This window comes from Ranitomeya imitator, chromosome 3, assembly GCF_032444005.1.
Source record: "Ranitomeya imitator isolate aRanImi1 chromosome 3, aRanImi1.pri, whole genome shotgun sequence".
In the NCBI taxonomy this organism is placed as follows: Eukaryota; Metazoa; Chordata; class Amphibia; order Anura; family Dendrobatidae; genus Ranitomeya; species Ranitomeya imitator.
Window position 1 is genome coordinate 753,891,940 of NC_091284.1, and position 20,219 is coordinate 753,912,158.

Consider the following 20,219-nt stretch of genomic DNA (forward strand, 5'->3'; position numbering starts at 1 on the left):
AAGGATAATAAACACAGTGCTGTCACATTACAGGGATAATGAACATAGTGATGCCATAGTACAGGGATTATAAACACAGTGATGTCACAGTGCAGGGATAATACACACAGTGATGTCACAGTACAGGGATAATACACACAGTGATGTCACAGTACAGGGATAATACACACAGTGATGTCAAAGTACAGGGATAATGAACTCAGTGATGTCACAGTACAGGGATTATACACAGTGATGTCACAGTACTGAGATATTACACACAGCGATGTCACAGTACAGGGATAATAAACAGTGATGTCGCAGCACAAAGATAATTCACACAGCTATATCACAGTACAAGGATAATAAACACAGTGATGTCACAGTACAGGGATAATAGACACAGTGATGTCACAGTACAAGGATAATAAACACAGTGATGTCACAGTACAGGGATAATACACACAGTGATGTCACAGTACAGGGATAATATAGGCAGTGATGTCACAGTATAGGGATAATAAAAATAGTGATGTCACTGTACAGAGATAATAAACACAGTGATGTCACAGTGCAGAGACACTAAAGACAGTGATGTCACAGTACAGGCATAATAAACAGTGATGTCACAGTACAAGGATAATGAGCACAGTGATGTCACAGTACAGGGATAATAGACACAGTGATGTCATAGTACAAGGATAATAAACACAGTGATGTCACAGTACAGGGATAATAGACACAGTGATGTCATAGTACAAGGATAATAAACACAGTGATGTCACAGTGCAGGGATAATACACACAGTGATGTCACAGTACAGGGATAATATAGGCAGTGATGTCACAGTATAGGGATAATAAAAATAGTGATGTCACTGTACAGAGATAATAAACACAGTGATGTCACAGTGCAGAGACACTAAAGACAGTGATGTCACAGTACAGGCATAATAAACAGTGATGTCACAGTACAAGGATAATGAGCACAGTGATGTCACAGTGCAGAGACAATAAAGACAGTGATGGCACAGTACAGGGATAATACAAACAGTGATGTTATAGTACAGGGATAATAAACACAGTGATGTCATAGTACAGGGATAATAAACACAGTGATGTCACAGTACAGGGATAATAAACACAGTGATGTCACAGTACAGTGATAATAAACAGTGATGTCATAGTACAGGGATAATACACACAGGGATGTCATAGTACAGTGATAATAAACACAGTGATGTCACAGTACAGGGATAATAAACACAGTGATGTCACAGTACAGGGATAATATACGCAGTGATGTCATAGTACAGGGATAATAAACACAGTGATGTCACAGTACAGGGATAATAAACACAGTGATGTCACAGTACAGGGATAATAAACACAGTGATGTCACAATACAGGGATAATATACGCAGTGATGTCATAGTACAGGGATAATAAACACAGTGATGTCACAGTACAGGGATAATAAACACAGTGATGTCACAATACAGGGATAATATATGCAGTGATGTCATAGTACAGGGATAATAATCACAGTGATGTCATAGTACAGGGATAATAAACACAGTGATGTCACAATACAGGGATAATATACGCAGTGATGTCATAGTACAGGGATAATAAACACAGTGATGTCACAATACAGGGATAATATATGCAGTGATGTCATAGTACAGGGATAATAATCACAGTGATGTCATAGTACAGGGATAATAAACACAGTGATGTCACAATACAGGGATAATATACGCAGTGATGTCACAGTACAGGGATAATAAACAGTGATGTCACAGTACAGAGACAATAAAGACAGTGATGTCACAGTACAGGGTTAATAGACACAGTGATGTTATAGTACAAGGATAATAAACACAGTGATGTCGCAGTGCAAGGATAATAAACACAGTGATGTCACAGTACAGAGATAATAAACAGCGATGTCACAGTGCAGAGACAATAAAGACAGTGATGTCATAGTACAGGTATAATAGACACAGTGATGTTATAGTACAGAGATAATAAACACAGTGATGTCACAGTGCAGGGATAATAAACACAGTGATGTCACAGTACAGGGATAATAAACACAGTGATGTCATAGTACAGGGATAATAAACACAGTGATGTCACAGTACAGGGATAATAAACACAGTGATGTCACAGTACAGGGATAATATACGCAGTGATGTCATAGTACAGGGATAGTAAACACAGTGATGTCACAGTACAGGGATAATAAACACAGTGATGTCACAATACAGGGATAATATACGCAGTGATGTCATAGTACAGGGATAATAAACACAGTGATGTCACAGTACAGGGATAATTTACTCAGTGATGCTACAGCATAGTAATTATAAAGAAAGTGGTGTCACAGAGGGGGAATAATATTTTCATAATTTTATATCACAGTAATAACACACACACACAAAAGGCACAATGTACTTGTTACCTCACAGCAAAGAAAACAAGACAAATTGTGTTCGCACAGGTCAGAAAAAATATAGTAATGTCATTGGAATAATATTAAAATTAACATTACAGAGAATAGCTGATGCATGGGGTGCCATAGTTAAATTAAACTTAGAATAGGGGCCTTTGGAGCACGCTCTTTAGTGGTTACAACTAGTGATGAGCGAATATACTCGTTACTCGAGATTTCTCGAGCACGCTTTGGTGACTTCCGAGTATTTTTTAGTGCTCGGAGATTTAGTTTTCATCGCCGCAGCTGAATGATTTACCGTATTTTCCGGCGTATAAGACGACTTTTTAACCCCTGAAAATCTTCTTAAAAGTCGGGGGTCGTCTTATACGCCGGGTATCTATGGTGGGTGGGGGGGAGTGGTCCCGATGACGGAGGGGGCGTCTCACAGGGAAGTGTGAGTATGCCCCATTACCTCATATTGTAGCTGCAGCGTCAGCGTGGGGTGCTGGGGAGCGGCGGCGGCTGCTTCTTTGTGCTGCGTGGGTGCTGTTGGGCGGCGGTTCCTTTTGGTACAGCACCGGGGCTCTGTGCTGTGGGGCGGCAGCGGGGGCGGCAGCGGCGGCGTATCTTCAGGGAGAGTCAGTCGGGGCTCCTCCGGCATCTCCCGAAATCCCGGAGGCGCCGGCAGCTCCATTGCTGCGATGCGGTGGCCTCCGGGAAAATGGCCGCTGGGGGCGGCGGAGGCTCAGATTCAGATCTCGTCCCGAGATCTCGGGAGACGAGATCTGAATCTGAGCCTGCGCCGCCCCCAGCGGCCATTTTCCCGGAGGCCACCTCATCGCAGCAATGGAGCTGCCGGCGCCTCCGGGATTTCGGGAGATGCCGGAGGAGCCCCGACTGACTCTCCCTGAAGATACGCCGCCGCTGCCGCCCCACAGCACAGAGCCCCGGCGCTGTACCAAAAGGAACCGCTGCCCCACAGCACCCACGCGGCACAAAGGAGCAGCCGCCGCCGCTGCCCAGCACCCCACGCTGACGCTGCAGCTACAATATGAGGTAATGGGGCATACTCACACTTCCCTGTGAGACGCCCCTCCGTCATCGGGACCACTCCCCCCCCCAAAAAAAAGGCACATTAGTCACCGGCCGTATAAGATGACATACGGCGTATAAGAAGACCCCCGATTTTTAAGATTTTATATTTTAACTGGAAAAGTTGGGGGGTCGTCTTATACGCCCAGTCGTCTTATACGCCGGAAAATACGGTACATCTGTTAGACAGCTTGATTACATGTTGGGATTCCCTAGCAACCAGGCAACCCCCACATGTACTTATGCTGGCTATCAGATGTAAATCATTCAGCTGCGGCGATGAAAACTAAATCTCCGAGCACTAAAAAATACTCGCAAATCACCCAAGCGTGCTCGAGAAATCTCGAGTAACGAGTATATTCGCTCATCACTAGTTAGGACCCAAAGCAGGTGCCATATCTGCCATCTTACAGTTACCCTTTTAAAAATAATAATAATAATAATAATTTAACCTTATTTTTTTTAAAAAACTTATGTGACCAGTAACTTTTTTTGAGTCTCAATTGACTTCCTGCAATGCTTCTTTCAGAATTGGCTTCCTGGTGGCGGGGGCGGCGTGCTACCGACATTTGTCATTTCTGACCATTTTCCTCCACTAGTCCGAACTGTGCGCTCTCTGATGCCTAAGAGACCAGCCCTCGTTGATAGACGGCAGCAGTGGTCGGTAACCTACGCTGCAAGTAGTAAACTATAGAATTAAAAATCCCCTCATTCTTTAAAATGAAGAGGATTTTTATTAAAGATAAATTGCCAATTTTTTTTTTTTTTTTACAAGCACTTTGAACTTTTAATGATGTATAATGTCGACAAAAATCCCTTAAAGAGCACCTGTCACGAATCCCACCGCTGCCACTAATATGTCACGATTCACACCGTTACCGTCACTCCCACATCACGGATCGGGGTGACTTTAGGCCAACAGATGGCTATCACATGTGCAGGGGGGCTTATCTTAGTTGTCCCTCCACTGCGACAATGTGATGAAAAAACACACACAAGGCTATTAACCTCTTAGTTTACAGCAGGGGCTTATTCTAGTTATCCCACTGCTCTTCAATATACCACGAACTGCAGGGATTTATGTATATCACGCTTTACAGTTCTGCTTGAACTTGCAGCTCTCTAACGCCCCCTTACCCTCAGGTCAGATTAGGTACTGCACCTAGGGTAATTAGTCACCAGAAAGTCTGCCTGCTATGTACTACTGGCTATTGGGCACGCTGCAGCAACGCAATATAACCACTACCGCTCAGACATGAACAATAATTATCAACGCCGCAGTCACTACAATGACTCCCAAAGGCACAGAACAAAGGTATGCTGCCACCAGCTTCGATTAAATGGGTCCGAAGCTAACCCAAAACAGTAGCGTAATTCCCTTCAGAAGACTTAGGGTATGTTTTAGAACAGGAGAACGAATCTAGTATTTTAAATATTTTACTCCAATAAAGATTAAGACAGTGTTTATAAAAAGGTATAAAAGATGTTACAATATGAGACAATTGAAAATATGTACAAGCAATTATAAAATAACAGGGAATAAAGAAGAAAGGTAAAACTCACATGTTCTCAGTTCATATCAGGCAAAACCATGCTAGTGGGCGGAGCTCCCATATGTCCCAGTTCATCAGAACTAGCAGTCAGGGCTCCTCAGGTAAAAACTAACTGCTGGGGGCCTGGCAGAAACTTATAAACCGCAGCCCGTGACATCACCAACAGGGCTGGTTTACTCAGACCCTCCTTTATCTTCAGCCTTCTAGTTTTCTCCAACAATTCTTATAATTTGTGTATTTTCGGTCCAGAACATGTCAGAATCATAACACACCCAGCATTCACCTTATTTTAACATTGGCGTTCTAATGAGACCAAATTTGGGCTTGATGCAATGCATAGTTCCAGATAAATCCATACTCTGCCCCTGTTGGAACTAGAAGCCCGCGTTTACCGTGGTGGATAGATCCACCGATGGACGTTAACAATATGTACTTTTTATTTTCCTAGCCTAAATCGTTGGCCCAATATCTTGCAATATTAGGACAAAGAACCTCATGTTTTACAAGGGAGATCCAACCAGTTTCAGCTGGTACAACTGTCTATGCATCTATATCGATCGTAAAAATTCCTTTAGGAGGGGCATGAGGGATTTGGGAGCTGAAAGTCAGGAATGCAGCAAGAAGCAATAAAAGCTCTTCTACACACACATTCCGAAACACACAAGGAAAGGGGGTTTTTAGCCCGCAGCATGGAAAGGCAAAGCTACAAAATCATATTATATTTCATACAATATCGTGACAGCACCCGTCTTATTATCCTCTCCTAAAACATCAACCTGATGTGTCCAGAGACCGTGGACATGCGAGCACTGTAACTCAGTCCCACTGCCTGGACCCTCTTTTACCAAGCATATTAATGGCAATTGGGACCCTACAAGGGATTTCCATACTGGGTGAGAAGGGAATCAAAAGAATACTAGGAGGAGCCATGATATCAAGATCTAGATCAGGGGTGGGGAATCCTTTTTCTGCCAAGGGCCATTTGGAAATTTATAACATCCTACTGGGGCCGGACAATCTCCGCCCACAAAGTACATCCTGACTGTGGCACTTGTGTCAGGACGTAATCTTTCATTGCATGCCCTTCAGTGTTCAGTAGTGAACACTGCGTGTGTGTGCTAATAGAGCAAGTAGAAATTAATGAGCTGGTTGTAATCAAAATACAGCTCCCTGCCCAAGAATGCGGGTCCCTGAGAAACTGCTCGGGGGCCTGATAAAAGGTCATTGAGGGCCGTAAATTGCCCTGGGGCCTGAGGTTCCCCACCCCTGATCTAGACATAGGGACATATTTAAAAGACATTGGCCCCAATAATTAATCTGATTCTAGCAAATAACGCCTCCAAATGTTGCAGAATTATTGCAGTATATGAACCTCACATTGGAATAGGCCAATGACACGTTAGACCAGTAGGTGGCAGCATTAAACCATTGCCACGTCATGAGCACGATTAGCGTTTGTGTATGATAGATCCAGACAAGACCACGCATTCATCAACCTATTCTAGATATCAGCCTTGGGCACATTAACTGGAATACATCAGCATTTCTAAGCATTAGGAATTGTGAAAAATTAGCTTTTTTCTATGATGGAATCCTTTAAAGGGGTTGTCCACTTTCTCTCTTTTTCAGCAGATGCGTTGTGTACATGATTTTATGGCATTGACTAATATATACCGTATATACTCGAGTATAAGCCGACCTGAGTATAAGCCGAGACCCCTAATTTTGCCACAAAAAACTGAGAAAACTTATTGACTCGAGTATAAGCCTAGGGTGGAAAATGCAGCAGCTACTGATAAATTTCCAAAATAAAAATAGATACCAATAAAAGTAAAATTAATTGAGACATAAGTAGGTTAAATGTTTTTGAATATCCATATTGAATCAGGAGCCCCATAAGATGCTCCATACAAAATACACCCCATGTAATGCTCCATAAAGTTCGTGATGGGCCTCATAAGATGCTCCATAAAGTTCATGATGGGCCCCATAAGTTGCTCCATATTAAAATATGCTCCATATTATGCTCCATAAAGGTTAATGATGGCCCCATAAGATGCTCCATACAAAAATATGCCCCATATAATGCTGCACAAAGGTTAATGATGGCCCCATATAATGCTGCTACGATAAAAAAAAATTACATACTCACCTCTCGTTGCTGCCTGCTGCTCCTCAGCGTTGCCGATTCTCTGCTGTGACTGTTCAGGGAGAGGGCGTGCACTAACCACGTCATCGCCATCGTGCCCTCTGACCTGAACATAACAGCCAGAGGACCCGGAAGACACAGCCCGGTGGAACGGGGACAGGTAAATATCACATGGCTCACCCTTCCCCAGTCCTACTCACCCTCCTGGTGCTGCATATCAGTCCCTGCATTTCAGGCGCCGGCATCTCTCTTCCTGTCTTCGGTAAGTATTACAGATTATTCTCCTGTGAATTGTAATATCGCCTTCTACACCTCCTGGCCACAGAATGATGGAGGAACATGTGACCAGGCCAGTCCATCAACCCAGTAAGACAATAAACATGGAAGAGCGCAGCATGAGAAGCACCAGGTGATTTAATTGGGATGTTTGAATGAAAGGTGGGGGATTAGCCTCTCACCTGGAAGGGTTGTGCACCCCTGCACAACTCCGGTAGCGGACATCTCCGTGCATTCCTGCACTCCTGCTCTGTTGCTCCTGTGCTTCCTGGTCTGGTCACGTGGGCCCAAGATCCAGTCATGTAATGCCACTTCACAGGATGTGATGTCACTTCAGGTCCTGTTGCCTGGAGATGAACTGTATGGCCCCAAGCTTCTCCAACCACAATCCTTCAAGGGGAATATGAATGTTTTTTGGAAAAAATATGTGGTCAATTTAAGGAACGCTATGGCTATAGAGCACACTGCAATGGATTAGTGGTAAACCAACCTTTTATTAAACCACTACGCGTTTCGGTAGCGGACTGCTACCTTCCTCAGGTGGATTTACGGTCAGTGTAGGAAGTGACACATTAAATAGGGGTAGGGACCAATAGGATGGAAGCATTCAATGATGTCGATTAACTCTTTCTATACAAGCAGTCAGCTGTCAGAAATGAAGCAATAAAACAAAACAAATTCCAAAAATGCTCAAAAAATAAAGTGATATAAAATATAAAATGTACAATATATAGATGTAAAAATATGTAAAATATATCAATATCATGATAAAATAAAATATAACATTTGATCTAAAGATAATATATTTCAAAATGATTCAACCACCTAATCACCTGCAAAACGTTTTTTTTTACAAAATATTTATCATGCACAATCTAAAAATACTAATAACAGATTGTACTGTAGCATATAAAATCCTTATTCAAAAACTATAAGAACACAAAGGAAATATGAATTTATCCCTTTTATCTTTTCTTTCTTTATTAATGTCATAACCAGGGATTCCCAGCCAGTCTCCCATGCTCGTGCTGACCCAGCCTGCTTAGCATCTGCAATCTGACAAGGACATACACATTCAGTCCTTTCCTTTTCTAATTATTACCATACAGTGCATTTCTTTTATCCTTACTACTGTTACTTAGCCACATTCTCATTGGTTAAATTCAGACCCTCAGGACTCAAAGTGCCCAATTTAAAGATCCAAAAACTTTCTTTCTTTATCAAGTTGCTATAACGATCCAGAGCAGTAACAGCTACTTGATCTATAATTATAAGTTTTAAGATTTTTGGATCTTTTTGATGGAAAGTGCAAAAATGTTTGGACACACTATGTTGTTGAAACCCATTGCGTATATTGTGACGATGCTTGTTTAATCTAGCATGCATTGTCTGAAGAGTGCAACCCACATATTGTAGGCCGCACGTCCATTGCAGGAGATAAACAACATAAGTGGACTGACAGTCCAACCTGCAATTGATGGTGAACCTCTCCCCAGTGGTTTGGGATCTGAAAGAGGTGGCTCCACCAACAATTGTGCTGCAGCACAGACATTTTGGGGTGTTGCAAGTGTAACAACCCAAATTAGAATTCATGGGTATCTCTCTCCTTTGTATTTTTTTAATTCCAAAAAATGTTGCTAGGTGACACCATACTCCGCAAATTGCGGTTTCCGCAAATATTTGGCCTGTTGGGCAAATGGTTTGAAAGAATTGGGTCAGCCTGTAAGATTAATCAATACTTGCTTAATAACCTTTGAATACTTGCTCGAGATTGGTTGTAAGTGGTTACCATTTTCCATTCCCTAGATTTCGTTTTATTGATCTTATTATCGGAAAGGATTTCTGCAATGCAACAATCTTGTGTGAGAGGTTGAGTTCTCTTATAGGCATCTATTAATATCTTCATAGGATATCCTTTCTGTAGGAATCTCAGCCTAAGAATTCCCAATTCTTTCATGAAATCTTGATCATTTGTGCAATTTTTACGAACCCTCCAATACTGGCCAAATGGAATATTCTTAATCCATCTGGGGAGGTGCCCACTATCAAACCTGAGATAGCTGTTTACATCAACAGGTTTGAAATGTGTTGACGTGGACAACCTCCCCTGATCATCTACTTTGGTGAGGAGATCGAGAAATTGGATGGATGTGTTGGACATGGACACTGTAAATGATAAGCCCCATGGATTCCTATTTAATTCATCAATTAAATCAAGGGCCGTAATTTCAGGGCCATTCGAAGTCAAAATCAAATCGTCTATGAAACAACGGTAGAAATTAATACGGCCCAATGCCAGAGGGGACTGCGTGATGAAAATGGACTAAAAAAAGACCCATATACAAGTTGCCATAACTTGGGGCGAATCTCGTCCCCATCGCGCAGCCCGTGACCTGCCTGTATACAGTTGTGGCCAAAAGTATTGACACCCCTGCAACTCTGTCAGATAATACTCAGTTTCTCCCTGAAAATGATTGCAACCACAAATTCTTTGTTATTATTATCTTCATTTAATTTGTCTTAAATGAAAAAAACACAAAAAAGAATTGTCCTAAAGCCAAATTGGATATAATTCTACACCAAACATAAAAAAGGGGGTGGACAAAAGTATTGGCACTGTTCGAAAAATCAAGTGATGCTTCTCTAATTTGTGTAATTAACAGCACCTGTAACTTACCTGTGGCACCTAACAGGTGTTGGCAATAACTAAATCACACTTGCAGCCAGTTGACATGGATTAAAGTTGACTCAACCGCTGTCCTGTGTCCTTGTGTGTACCACATTGAGCATGGAGAAAAGAAAGACCAAAGAACTGTCTGAGGACTTGAGAAACCAAATTGTGAGGAAGCATGAGCAATCTCAAGGCTACAAGTCCATCTCCAAAGACCTTGAATGTTCCTGTGTCCACCGTGCACAGTGTCATCAAGAAGTTTAAAGCCCATGGCACTGTGGCTAACCTCCCTAGATGTGGACGGAAAAGAAAAATTAACAAAAGATTTCAACACAAGATTGTGCGGATGTTGGATAAAGAACCTTGACTAACATCCAGACAAGTTCAAGCTGCCCTGCAGTCCGAGGGTACAACAGTGTCAACCCGTACTATCCGTCGGCGTCTGAATGAAAGGGACTATATGGTAGGAGACCCAGGAAGACCCCACTTCTTACCCCGAGACATAAAAAAGCCAGGCTGGAGTTTGCCAAAACTTACCTGAAAAAGCCTAAAACGTTTTGGGAGAATGTTCTCTGGTGAGATGAGACAAAAGTAGAGCTTTTTGGGCAAAGGCATCAACATAGTTTACAGGAGAAAAAAAGAGGCATTCAAAGAAAAGAACACTGTCCCTACAGTCAAACATGGTGGAGGTTCCCTGATGTTTTGGGGTTGCTTTGCTGCCTCTGGCACTGGACTGCTTGACTGTGTGCATGGCATTATGAAGTCTGAAGACTAGCAACAAATTTTGCAGCATAATGTAGGGCCCAGTGTGAGAAAGCTGGGTCTCCCTCAGAGGTTATGGGTCTTCCAGCAGGACAATGACCCAAAACACACTTCAAAAAGCACTAGAAAATGGTTTGAGAGAAAGCACTGGAGACTTCTAAGGTGGCCAGCAATGAGTCCAGACCTGAATCCCATAGAACACCTGTGGAGAGATCTAAAAATGGCAGTTTGGAGAAGGCACCCTTCAAATATCAGGGACCTGGAGCAGTTTGCCAAAGAAGAATGGTCTAAAATTCCAGCAGAGCATTGTAAGAAACTCATTGATGGTTACCGGAAGCGGTTGGTCGCAGTTATTTTGGCTAAAGGTTGTACAACCAAGTATTAGGCTGAGGGTGCCAATACTTTTGTCTGGCCCATTTTTGCAATTTTGTGTGAAATGTTTTGCCTTTTGCTTCATTCTCTTTTGTGTTTTTTCATTTAAGACAAATTAAATGAATATAATAATAACAAATAATTTGTGATTGCAATCATTTTCAGGAAGAAAATGAGTATTATCTGACAGAATTGCAGGGATGTCAATACTTTTGGCCACAACTGTATTGTGCAATCAAAAGTGAAGACATTGTTAGAAAATGTTCCACTGCTTGCATACCCAACTCATGGGTGATATTGCTATACAGTGATGTCACATCTAAAGTTAGCAATAAACAATTACTCTGAGGGAGTAGATGTCTCACTAATTTGATCAATTCAGAAGAATCTTTCAAATAGGAGTCCAAATTCAATACAAACTTTTGAAGAAATAGATCAACATAATGTGATAAGTCCGCAGTTATCGAGTTAATACCCGAGATGATAGGGTGGCCAAGGGGGTTGGTTGCGTTCTTGTGCAATTTCGGGAGGAAATAAAAAACGGGTGTTTTATAACGGGGAATATCCCCCAAAAAGTTTCATTTTTATTCAGGATCCCTTTTTCCCAAGCTTTCTTTACCAGAGTATTCAATTTCAAATAAATTGATATGGAGGGGTCTGAATCTAACTTCTCGTAGTAATCCTGATCACTCAAACAGAGTTTGCCCTCATTCAACTACCAGGTCCTGTCCATTATCATGACTCCACCCCCTTATCTGCACTTTTTATTATAACCTCTTTGTTCTCCCTTAGGTATGTTGTTGCTTTCCTTTCTTCCACTTTAAGATTATCCACTTTTTTACAGTGTTCAATCGAGCGCAAATTTTTTAGTACTAATTGTTTGAAGGTTTCAACATGAGCACCTTTGTGGTGTAGGGAATAAAAATTGTTTGAAGCCCCCTTCATCGGTACATGTGAAAATTAAATGTCAGGGGTCATGGGGTTATTTCCACCAACACCTTCTATAGCTAATCAACCCAGTGGCAGACACAGACAGGACAGTGCCCCTGTGCAAGAACAGCATATAGACCTTTCTTTGTGTCTATGGCAGGACCTGCTTGCTGATTTGAAGGTGAAAGTGTGCCCCTTACCTCTTGGGCCCATATGCTGCTGCCCACGTTGCCCTAATGATATGTCTGCTCCTTCCTCAGCCTCCTCCAGTAGAAAAAAACTGCTCATGGTAAAGCTGTTTTTCAATTGGAGGAGGCTAATGGACAGGACTGGTCACGTCCTCCACTATCGGCTATATTGAAAACAAGAGAACTGACCAGTCTGTGAGGAAGGCTGTACTGACAAGGACAGGAGGGCTACCTGTAATACTCATAGATTAGTATGCACCATAAAATCATGCCCTCAATATATCTGTTAAAGTAAAGTGGACCACCCCTTTAATGTTACTCAATTATAAAACATGATCATCGTGTTGCGTCTAGACCATTAAGATCATATTCTGTTAATTTCCTAAAGGACTAACTTGAAAGGTGAGGAATTAATGCTATCAATTGTTATTATATTAGTAATGTAGTCATATTTGTAGTGTAAGTTTTATATTTAGAGAGTTTATTTTATTCATCATGTAATTATAGGTGAATTGTTTTTATTATGATTGTAAGGTAATTATATTACTAGATTATTTCTAATTATATTACTAGAGTCATTGCAATGTTAGTAGCATAGTTCTATCAATATAGTAGCTACTATATTACTTTTTGTGTAACAGTTGTTTTATTAGTATTGCAGTTCTTTGATTAGTATAATAGTTACTATATGAGTAGTGCAATTATTTTATTAGTATAGTAGTTACTATGTTAGTAGTGGTGTTCGTTTATTGGCATAGTAGTTACTATATTATTAGTGTAGTTATTTTATTCTTATAATAGTTATTGGTTAGTGTATTGGTTACTATATTAGTAGTGTAGTTGTTTGGTATTTAGTAATATCAGTAGTGTAATTATTTTATTAGTATAGTACTTAATATATTAGTAGTTTAGTTATTTTATTAGTATAGCAGTTATAGTAGTGTAGTTCTCCGTTATATTAGTTTAGTAATTATTATATTAGTTTAGTAGTTAATATTAGTAGGGTAGTTCTATTAGTGTAGTAGTTATTATATTAGTAGTGTAGTTATTTTATAAGTATAGTAGTTACTATATTAGCAGTGTAGGTATTTTATTAGTATAATAGTTAGTGATGAGCGAATATACTCGTTACTCGAGATTTCCGAAGCACGCTTGGGTGACCGCAGGAGATTTAGTTTTCTTGCCGCAGCTGAATGATTTACATCTGTTAGCCAGCATAAGTACATGTGGGGGTTGCCTGGTTACTAGGAAATCCCCACATGTAATCAAGCTGGCTAACAGATGTAAATCATTCAGCTGCGGCAAGAAAAACTAAATCGCCGAGCACTGAAAAATACTCAGAGGACCCCCGAGCGTGCTCGAGAAATTTCGAGTAACGAGTACATTCGCTCATCACTAATAGTAGTTACTATGTTAGTAGTATTCTTATTTTATTAGTATACTAGTTATTATATTCATAGTGAAGTTATTTTATTAGTATATTAGTTACTATATTAGTAGTGATGAGTGAATATACTCGTTGCTCGGGTATTCCCGAGCACGCTCGGGTGGTCTCCGAGTATTTATGACTGCTCGGAGATTTAGTTTTCATCCCTGCAGCTGAATGATTTACATCTTTTAGCCAACTTTGAAAACATGTGGGGATTCCCTAGCAACAAGGCAACCCCCACATGTACTCAGCCTGGCTAGTAGCTGTAAATCATTCAGCTGCAGGGATGAAAACTAAATCTCCGAGCACTAACAAATACTCGGAGACTACCCGAGCAACGAGTACACTCGCTCATCACTATATATTAGTAGTGTAGTCATTTTATTAGTATATTAGTTACTATATTAGTAGTATAGTTATTTTACTAGTATATTAGTAGTTATTTTATTAGTTTATTAGTTACTATATTAGTAGTATAGTTATTTTACTAGTATATTAGTAGTTATTTTATTAGTTTATTAGTTACTATATTAGTAGTATAGTTATTTTACTAGTATATTAGTAGTTATTTTATTAGTTTATTAGTTACTATATTAGTGGTTATTTTATTGGTATAGTAGTTACTATATTAGTAGTGTAGTTATTTTATTAGTTTATTAGTTACTATGTTAGTGGTTATTTTGTTAGTATAGTAGTTACTATATTAGTAGTGTAGTTATTTTATTAGTATAATAGTTATTATATTCATAGTGTAGTTATTTCACTAGTATATTAGTTACTATATTAGAATTATTTTATTAGTATATTAGTTACTATATTAGTAGTGTAGTTATTTTACTAGTATATTGGTTACTATATTAGTAGTATAGTTATTTTACTAATATATTAGTTACTATATTAGTTTTTTTTTTTTTAGTATAGTAGTTACTATATTAGTAGTGTAGTTATTTTGTTAGTATAGTAGTTACTATATTAGTAGTGTAGTTATTTTATTAGTTTATTAGTTACTATATTAGTAGTGAAGTTATTTTACTAGTATATTAGTTACTATATTAGTAGTTATTTTGTTAGTATAGTAGTTACTATATTAGTAGTGTAGTTATTTTATTAGTATATTAGGTACTACTGCATATTAGCAGTTTAGTTCTTCTGTTAGTATAGTAGGTGCTATATTGGTAGTGTAATTATATTATTAGTAGTGTACTTATTTTATTGGTATATTAATTAGTTCTTCTGATGCATAATATATTAGTACGGTAGTTATCTTATCAGTTGTGTATTTTTATATTAGTAGTATAGTTATATATTGGAAAATAATGTAACTGTAATTAAAATGATCTAACATGTTCCATCATTGTGTGAACAACCACAGTAATGATCTAGAGGACAGTAATAAATACTCTAAAAGATATTCCCAGACGCACATGTTGATGTTGGCAGTGAAGGAACACTTGAGAACAGATATACGGTGTTATGCCTAGTGCAGGGCCTAGTGCAGGGCCTAGTGCAGGGCCTAAGGGGGAGGCAGCGCGTGGAACATATGAAATAGAGCAGTCACGTACCGGACCCTCAGGCATTACATCCGGGATAACACACTCTATGAGTTTTCCTGTAGCGCTGCTTTATTAATATTCAATACGTTGAATATTGAGGAAGAGTAACACTTTTAGTAAGTAGGTCATTTTGTCTTGTATTATTCCATTAAATGATCCATTGTTCAGTAGGGGGTATGATGTTGTTGTGACCCCTCTGATCAATGGAGGGTATGGGGGGGGATAGATAATATGATGTATTATATTATACCAGGGTCATGTGGAAATAGAATCTTTTTACCAAATTGATGATCCACTGAGTTGCCCCATTTCTTTCTGCTCAGCTGGACCACGGTTTTTCCATCAAGAGATCAGGGTCTTTGGACTACTACCAACAGCCAGGAATGTATTGGATAAGGTATGAGATGGTTCAGCGCCAACAGTCAGTGTTTCCATGGCGACGTGCTGGCAGTCTCCATTAACCAGTTCCTTCAGTGGATAAACATGCTTTTTTAATTTTTTGTTTTTTTATACCCAGTCCATATGCCGCTTTATAAGTTATAATCTCAGTCTCTGTTGAGATTTCGCATCCGCCTTTTCCATCCTTTTTTGTCCATTATTCACGCTGACATGGCCAGCTTTCTTCATCTCACATTTGCTGAATACCTCTTGTGGTTTAAAAGACAGTGTACATACAAATAAAGTGCGGTGCATTAACCTGAAGTACAAAAATATAAAAAAAAATGTTATCTTAATTTTATCAGATGTAGCAGAGCTGAAGTTGTTATTTAAAGACTTAGGGCAGGGACAGACAACCGTAGAGTACGCCATCGGAGAAAATCCGGCTGATAGTCCAAGTGACACTGTGATCACAGTCTGATCAGAGTTTGAACAGCGTTTGATCAGAGTGCGATCTGATTCTCTTGGATGAGGAGAAGATGGAAAAAGAAGTTTTTCCAACTCCATTGTGTCAGTCCATGGAAATTGGACTACACTCAGATGTCATCCGAGTGCAGTCTGATGTTTTCCACTGACTCATTGACTTGCATGTCCAATCTGAATATTAGATCAAACTCGGACATGTGCACGGCCCCATAGACTAAGATTGGTCTCAGTGCGATCTGATGTTTTGCCGGATCGGACCAATATTATGGTCATGTTACGAGCCCTTAATCATATTATAAATGGTTAACATTGCAAAAAGCTTGTTAAAACAAGCAACTTTGCAGTTTACGTCGTTCTCCCCGAGGCTCTGATGCGGTGTTGTGACACGTGATGCCGGCACCTAATCAGCACTGTCTCCATCTTTGTACTAACTGAACATGAAGAGGAAGCCAGGGCTGCAGCTGATCACGGACTTCCTCTGCATGTTCTGTTTGTCCAAAGGCGGAGACAATGGCGCCAGCGCTGATTGGGCGCCGGCATCACGTGTCACCACACATCACAGGCCCGGGACCGCAAATGCCAACATGGTACCGACACGGGAGGGAAGTATAGGCTTTATTTTATCGGGGCCAAACATTTAGTTTAAGAAGGTGTTGTCCTAGTAGTGGACAACCCTTTAATTCTATTGTTTACTATCAGTTCCCTAGGTTACTGGCCACCATTGCAGTCTATCCGCGGAGGCAGGTCTCCTGGGCTAAGAGTTCTGCACTTACATGCTCTTTCCTCTAGAACTTTGAAGCTCTGTTCTGAAGGATCTGTCTCCGCTTCCCTGTGCTCCTCTGATACTGCAGAGGCAAAGCGGAGCCTGTGTGCAGTATTGGAGAGTGCTCAGTCTGGAACAGCAGCGCGGTCTGAATTGTCAGTCAATCAGAAGCACAGCGCCCCCGGTAAACAGTAGGAGTCAGCGGAGCACTGCGCTACTGATTGAAGACATGAGACAACCCCTAATTACCTCTATTTGTGCAGGTAAGATGTACTACGTAGGACAGAGGCCACACCAAATGGCCAACTCAGCTCTGTTACATCTGTATACTACATATTAAATTTTCAGAATATCAGTGTAATGTATTATATTTATAGTCTGTAGTTTTAAACCACACAAAACACAATCCTTACCGAAAACCTGACGACTAACAATGCATAACAAGACAATGCATTGAGCATCAGTCACTTCCGTGTGTCATGGTCTGCAGTTTATTGTCTGACTCTTCGTTCTGTTTGTCTCTATATATACAATATATTTTAGCTATGTTTCTGTTTGTACGATACAGAGCTTGATTTCTTTGTGTCTATAAACTTTTGTTTTAAGCAAATGCACAGGGTCCATAAAGTGACTTTTATTTTTAGGTTAATACTCAGTAACGACGTGTAGAACAATCTAATTATAGGCCAATAATGTGCAACGATCTGTATCATGTTGTTACTAAAAAGTGAAAATTGGGAGCTGTTCACTTAAAGGTAATTTTGTACTGAGATGAAATTACATTAGAAAGTGTTACACATTGATCCCTGAAAATTCAGGTATTGGGATGTTGCCCAAGGTCGCGTGGTTGGAGGTGGTCCACAGCCCCTTGATCAGGTAGTGGCTCTTACAAATTTGATGAAAGTCAGCCAAACCTGCCAACTTCAGTGACACTGGCCATCTGTCTAATGTGAATGGCACTACTCTCTTCCCCAGTAGTAGATGTCAGGAGAAAAAAATTGATTTATTGGATTTCAACCTTTATGCCTTTTGAAAGTCTGGCCGTGGTCTCCTGACCTGAACTCATCAGCCTGTCCATGTCGATGGGGCTGTTGAGTTTGGTTCTGGATAACCGCAGCCCTTATGGACTTCGCAGTCAGTACTTAGACCGTGATTGTCAAATGTGTGAACGGCCTCAATCAGATTCTCCCAACACAACACTACTTCATTGTCAATGGCGTTGTTGAACCTTCCTTCTGAGGATTGGTGAGTCCAGCAGTCAGATCTTCACTTAGTGAGAGGTGGCATGTCCAAATAATATTTCTTAATATAATTGGAACTAGTGTAACTTGCCCATATGCAGTGGGTACTGAAATTATTCAGACCCCTTTTAAATTTTTTCACCCTTTGTTTCATTGCAGCCATTTGTAAATTAAAAAAAGTTCATTATTTTTCTCATTTATATACACTCTGCAGCTCATCTTGACTGAAAAAAAAACAGAATGCAGAAGTTTTTGGAAATTTAATAATAATAAAAAAACAATTGAAATATCACATGGTCATAAGTATTCAGACCCTTTGCTCAGACACTCATATTTAAGTCACATGCTGTCCATTTCCTTGTGATCCTCCTTGAGGTGGTTCTACTCCTTCATTGGAGGTCAGCTTTATTTAAATAAACTGATAGGACTTGATTTGGAAAGGCACACACCTGTCTATATAAGACCTCACAGCTCACAGTGCATGTCAGACCAAATGAGAATCATGAGGTCAAAGGAACTGGCCAAGGAGACAGAATTGTGGCAAGGCACAGATCTGGCCAAGCTTACAACAGAATTTTTGCAGTACTCAAGGGTCCTAAGAACACAGTGGCCTCCATAATCCTTAAGTAGAAGACGTTTGGGACCACCAGAAGTCTTCTAGACCTGGCCGTCCAGCAATCGTTAGAGAAGAGCCTTGGTGAGAGAGGTAAAAGAGAAACCCAAGATAGTAGGAAGATGGGAGAAAGTTCCACAATGTCAACTATCACTTCAGCCCTCCACCAGTCGGTCTTCTATGGCAGAGTGCCCCAGTAGAAGCCTCTCTTCAGTGCAAGACATATGAAAGCCCGCATAGAGTTTGCTTAAAAACACATGAAGGACTCTCAGACTATGAGAAATAAGATTCTCTGGTCTGATGAGACAAAGATAGACCTTTTTGGCGATAATTGTAAGCGGTATATCTGGATAAATCCAGACACTGCTCATCACCTGCGCAATACAATCCCAACAGTGAAACATGGTGATGGCAGCATCATGCTATAGGGGTGTTTTTCAGCTGCAAGGACAGGACGACTGGTTGTCATTGAAGGAAATATGAATGCGGCCAAGTACAGAGATATCCTGGATGAAAACCTCTTCCAGAGTGCTCTGGACCTTAGATTGGCTGAAGGTTCACCTTCCAACAAGACAATGACCCTAAGCACACCGCTAAAATAACAAAGGAGTGGCTTCAGAACAACTCTGTGACCATTCTTGTCTGGCCCAGCCAGAGTCCTGACCTAAACCCAATTGAGCATCTCTGGAGGGACCCAAAAATGTCTGTCCACCAACGTTCACCATCCAACCTGATGGAACTGGAGAGGATCTGCAAGGAAGAATGGCAGAGGATCCCCAAATCCAGGTGTGAAAAATTGTTGCATCATTCCCAAGAAGACTCATGGCTGTACTAGCTCAAAAGAATGCTTCTACTCAATACTGAGCAAAGGGTCTGAATACTTATGACCATGTGATATTTCAGTTTTTCTTTTTTAATAAATTTACAAAAATTACCGTACTACATTTCTGTTTTTCTGAGTCGGCAAAAGAGTTAACTGGGCAACAAATGTTAACATATAGGCTGTAATTTATCCAAACTGATTAACAACAGACTGGTGTGGTTGCCCATAGCGACCAGAGTGACGCCTTCAAATTCCTCTGAAAAATGAAAGCACTATAATTGGTTGCCATGGTAACACATGTCTTCTGTGAGACAGTTCTGATAAATGAAGTCCAATTGATGTACTGAAATCTTAGGGGTACAATAATGTTAAATTATTATGGCCTGTTAGCAAACAGTGGAGAGACAAATCCTCAACTGAAATCTATAGAGGGGTCCTTCAACCTGGTTCTCACAAAATCTGAGGGCCATGAAATGTGGAACCCATGCCTATCATACCTTAATTGCTTGTCCCATGAATATG

At 40.3% G+C, this 20,219-nt stretch overlaps 1 protein-coding gene across 6 annotated transcripts in view; it reads left to right on the forward strand.

Annotated features, from left to right (window-relative positions):
• Positions 1-20,219, forward strand: part of DCLK1 (doublecortin like kinase 1) — a 560,719-nt gene that overhangs the window by 532,343 nt on the left and 8,157 nt on the right. For 3 of the 6 annotated variants that reach the window (XM_069758966.1, XM_069758968.1, XM_069758970.1), the window contains one exon: positions 15,717-15,790. The exons of the other annotated variants lie outside the window; for them this stretch is intronic. In XM_069758966.1, coding sequence (XP_069615067.1) covers positions 15,717-15,790 — 74 coding nt within the window. The remainder of the gene's footprint in view (positions 1-15,716; positions 15,791-20,219) is intronic. 6 annotated transcript variants of the gene reach the window in all.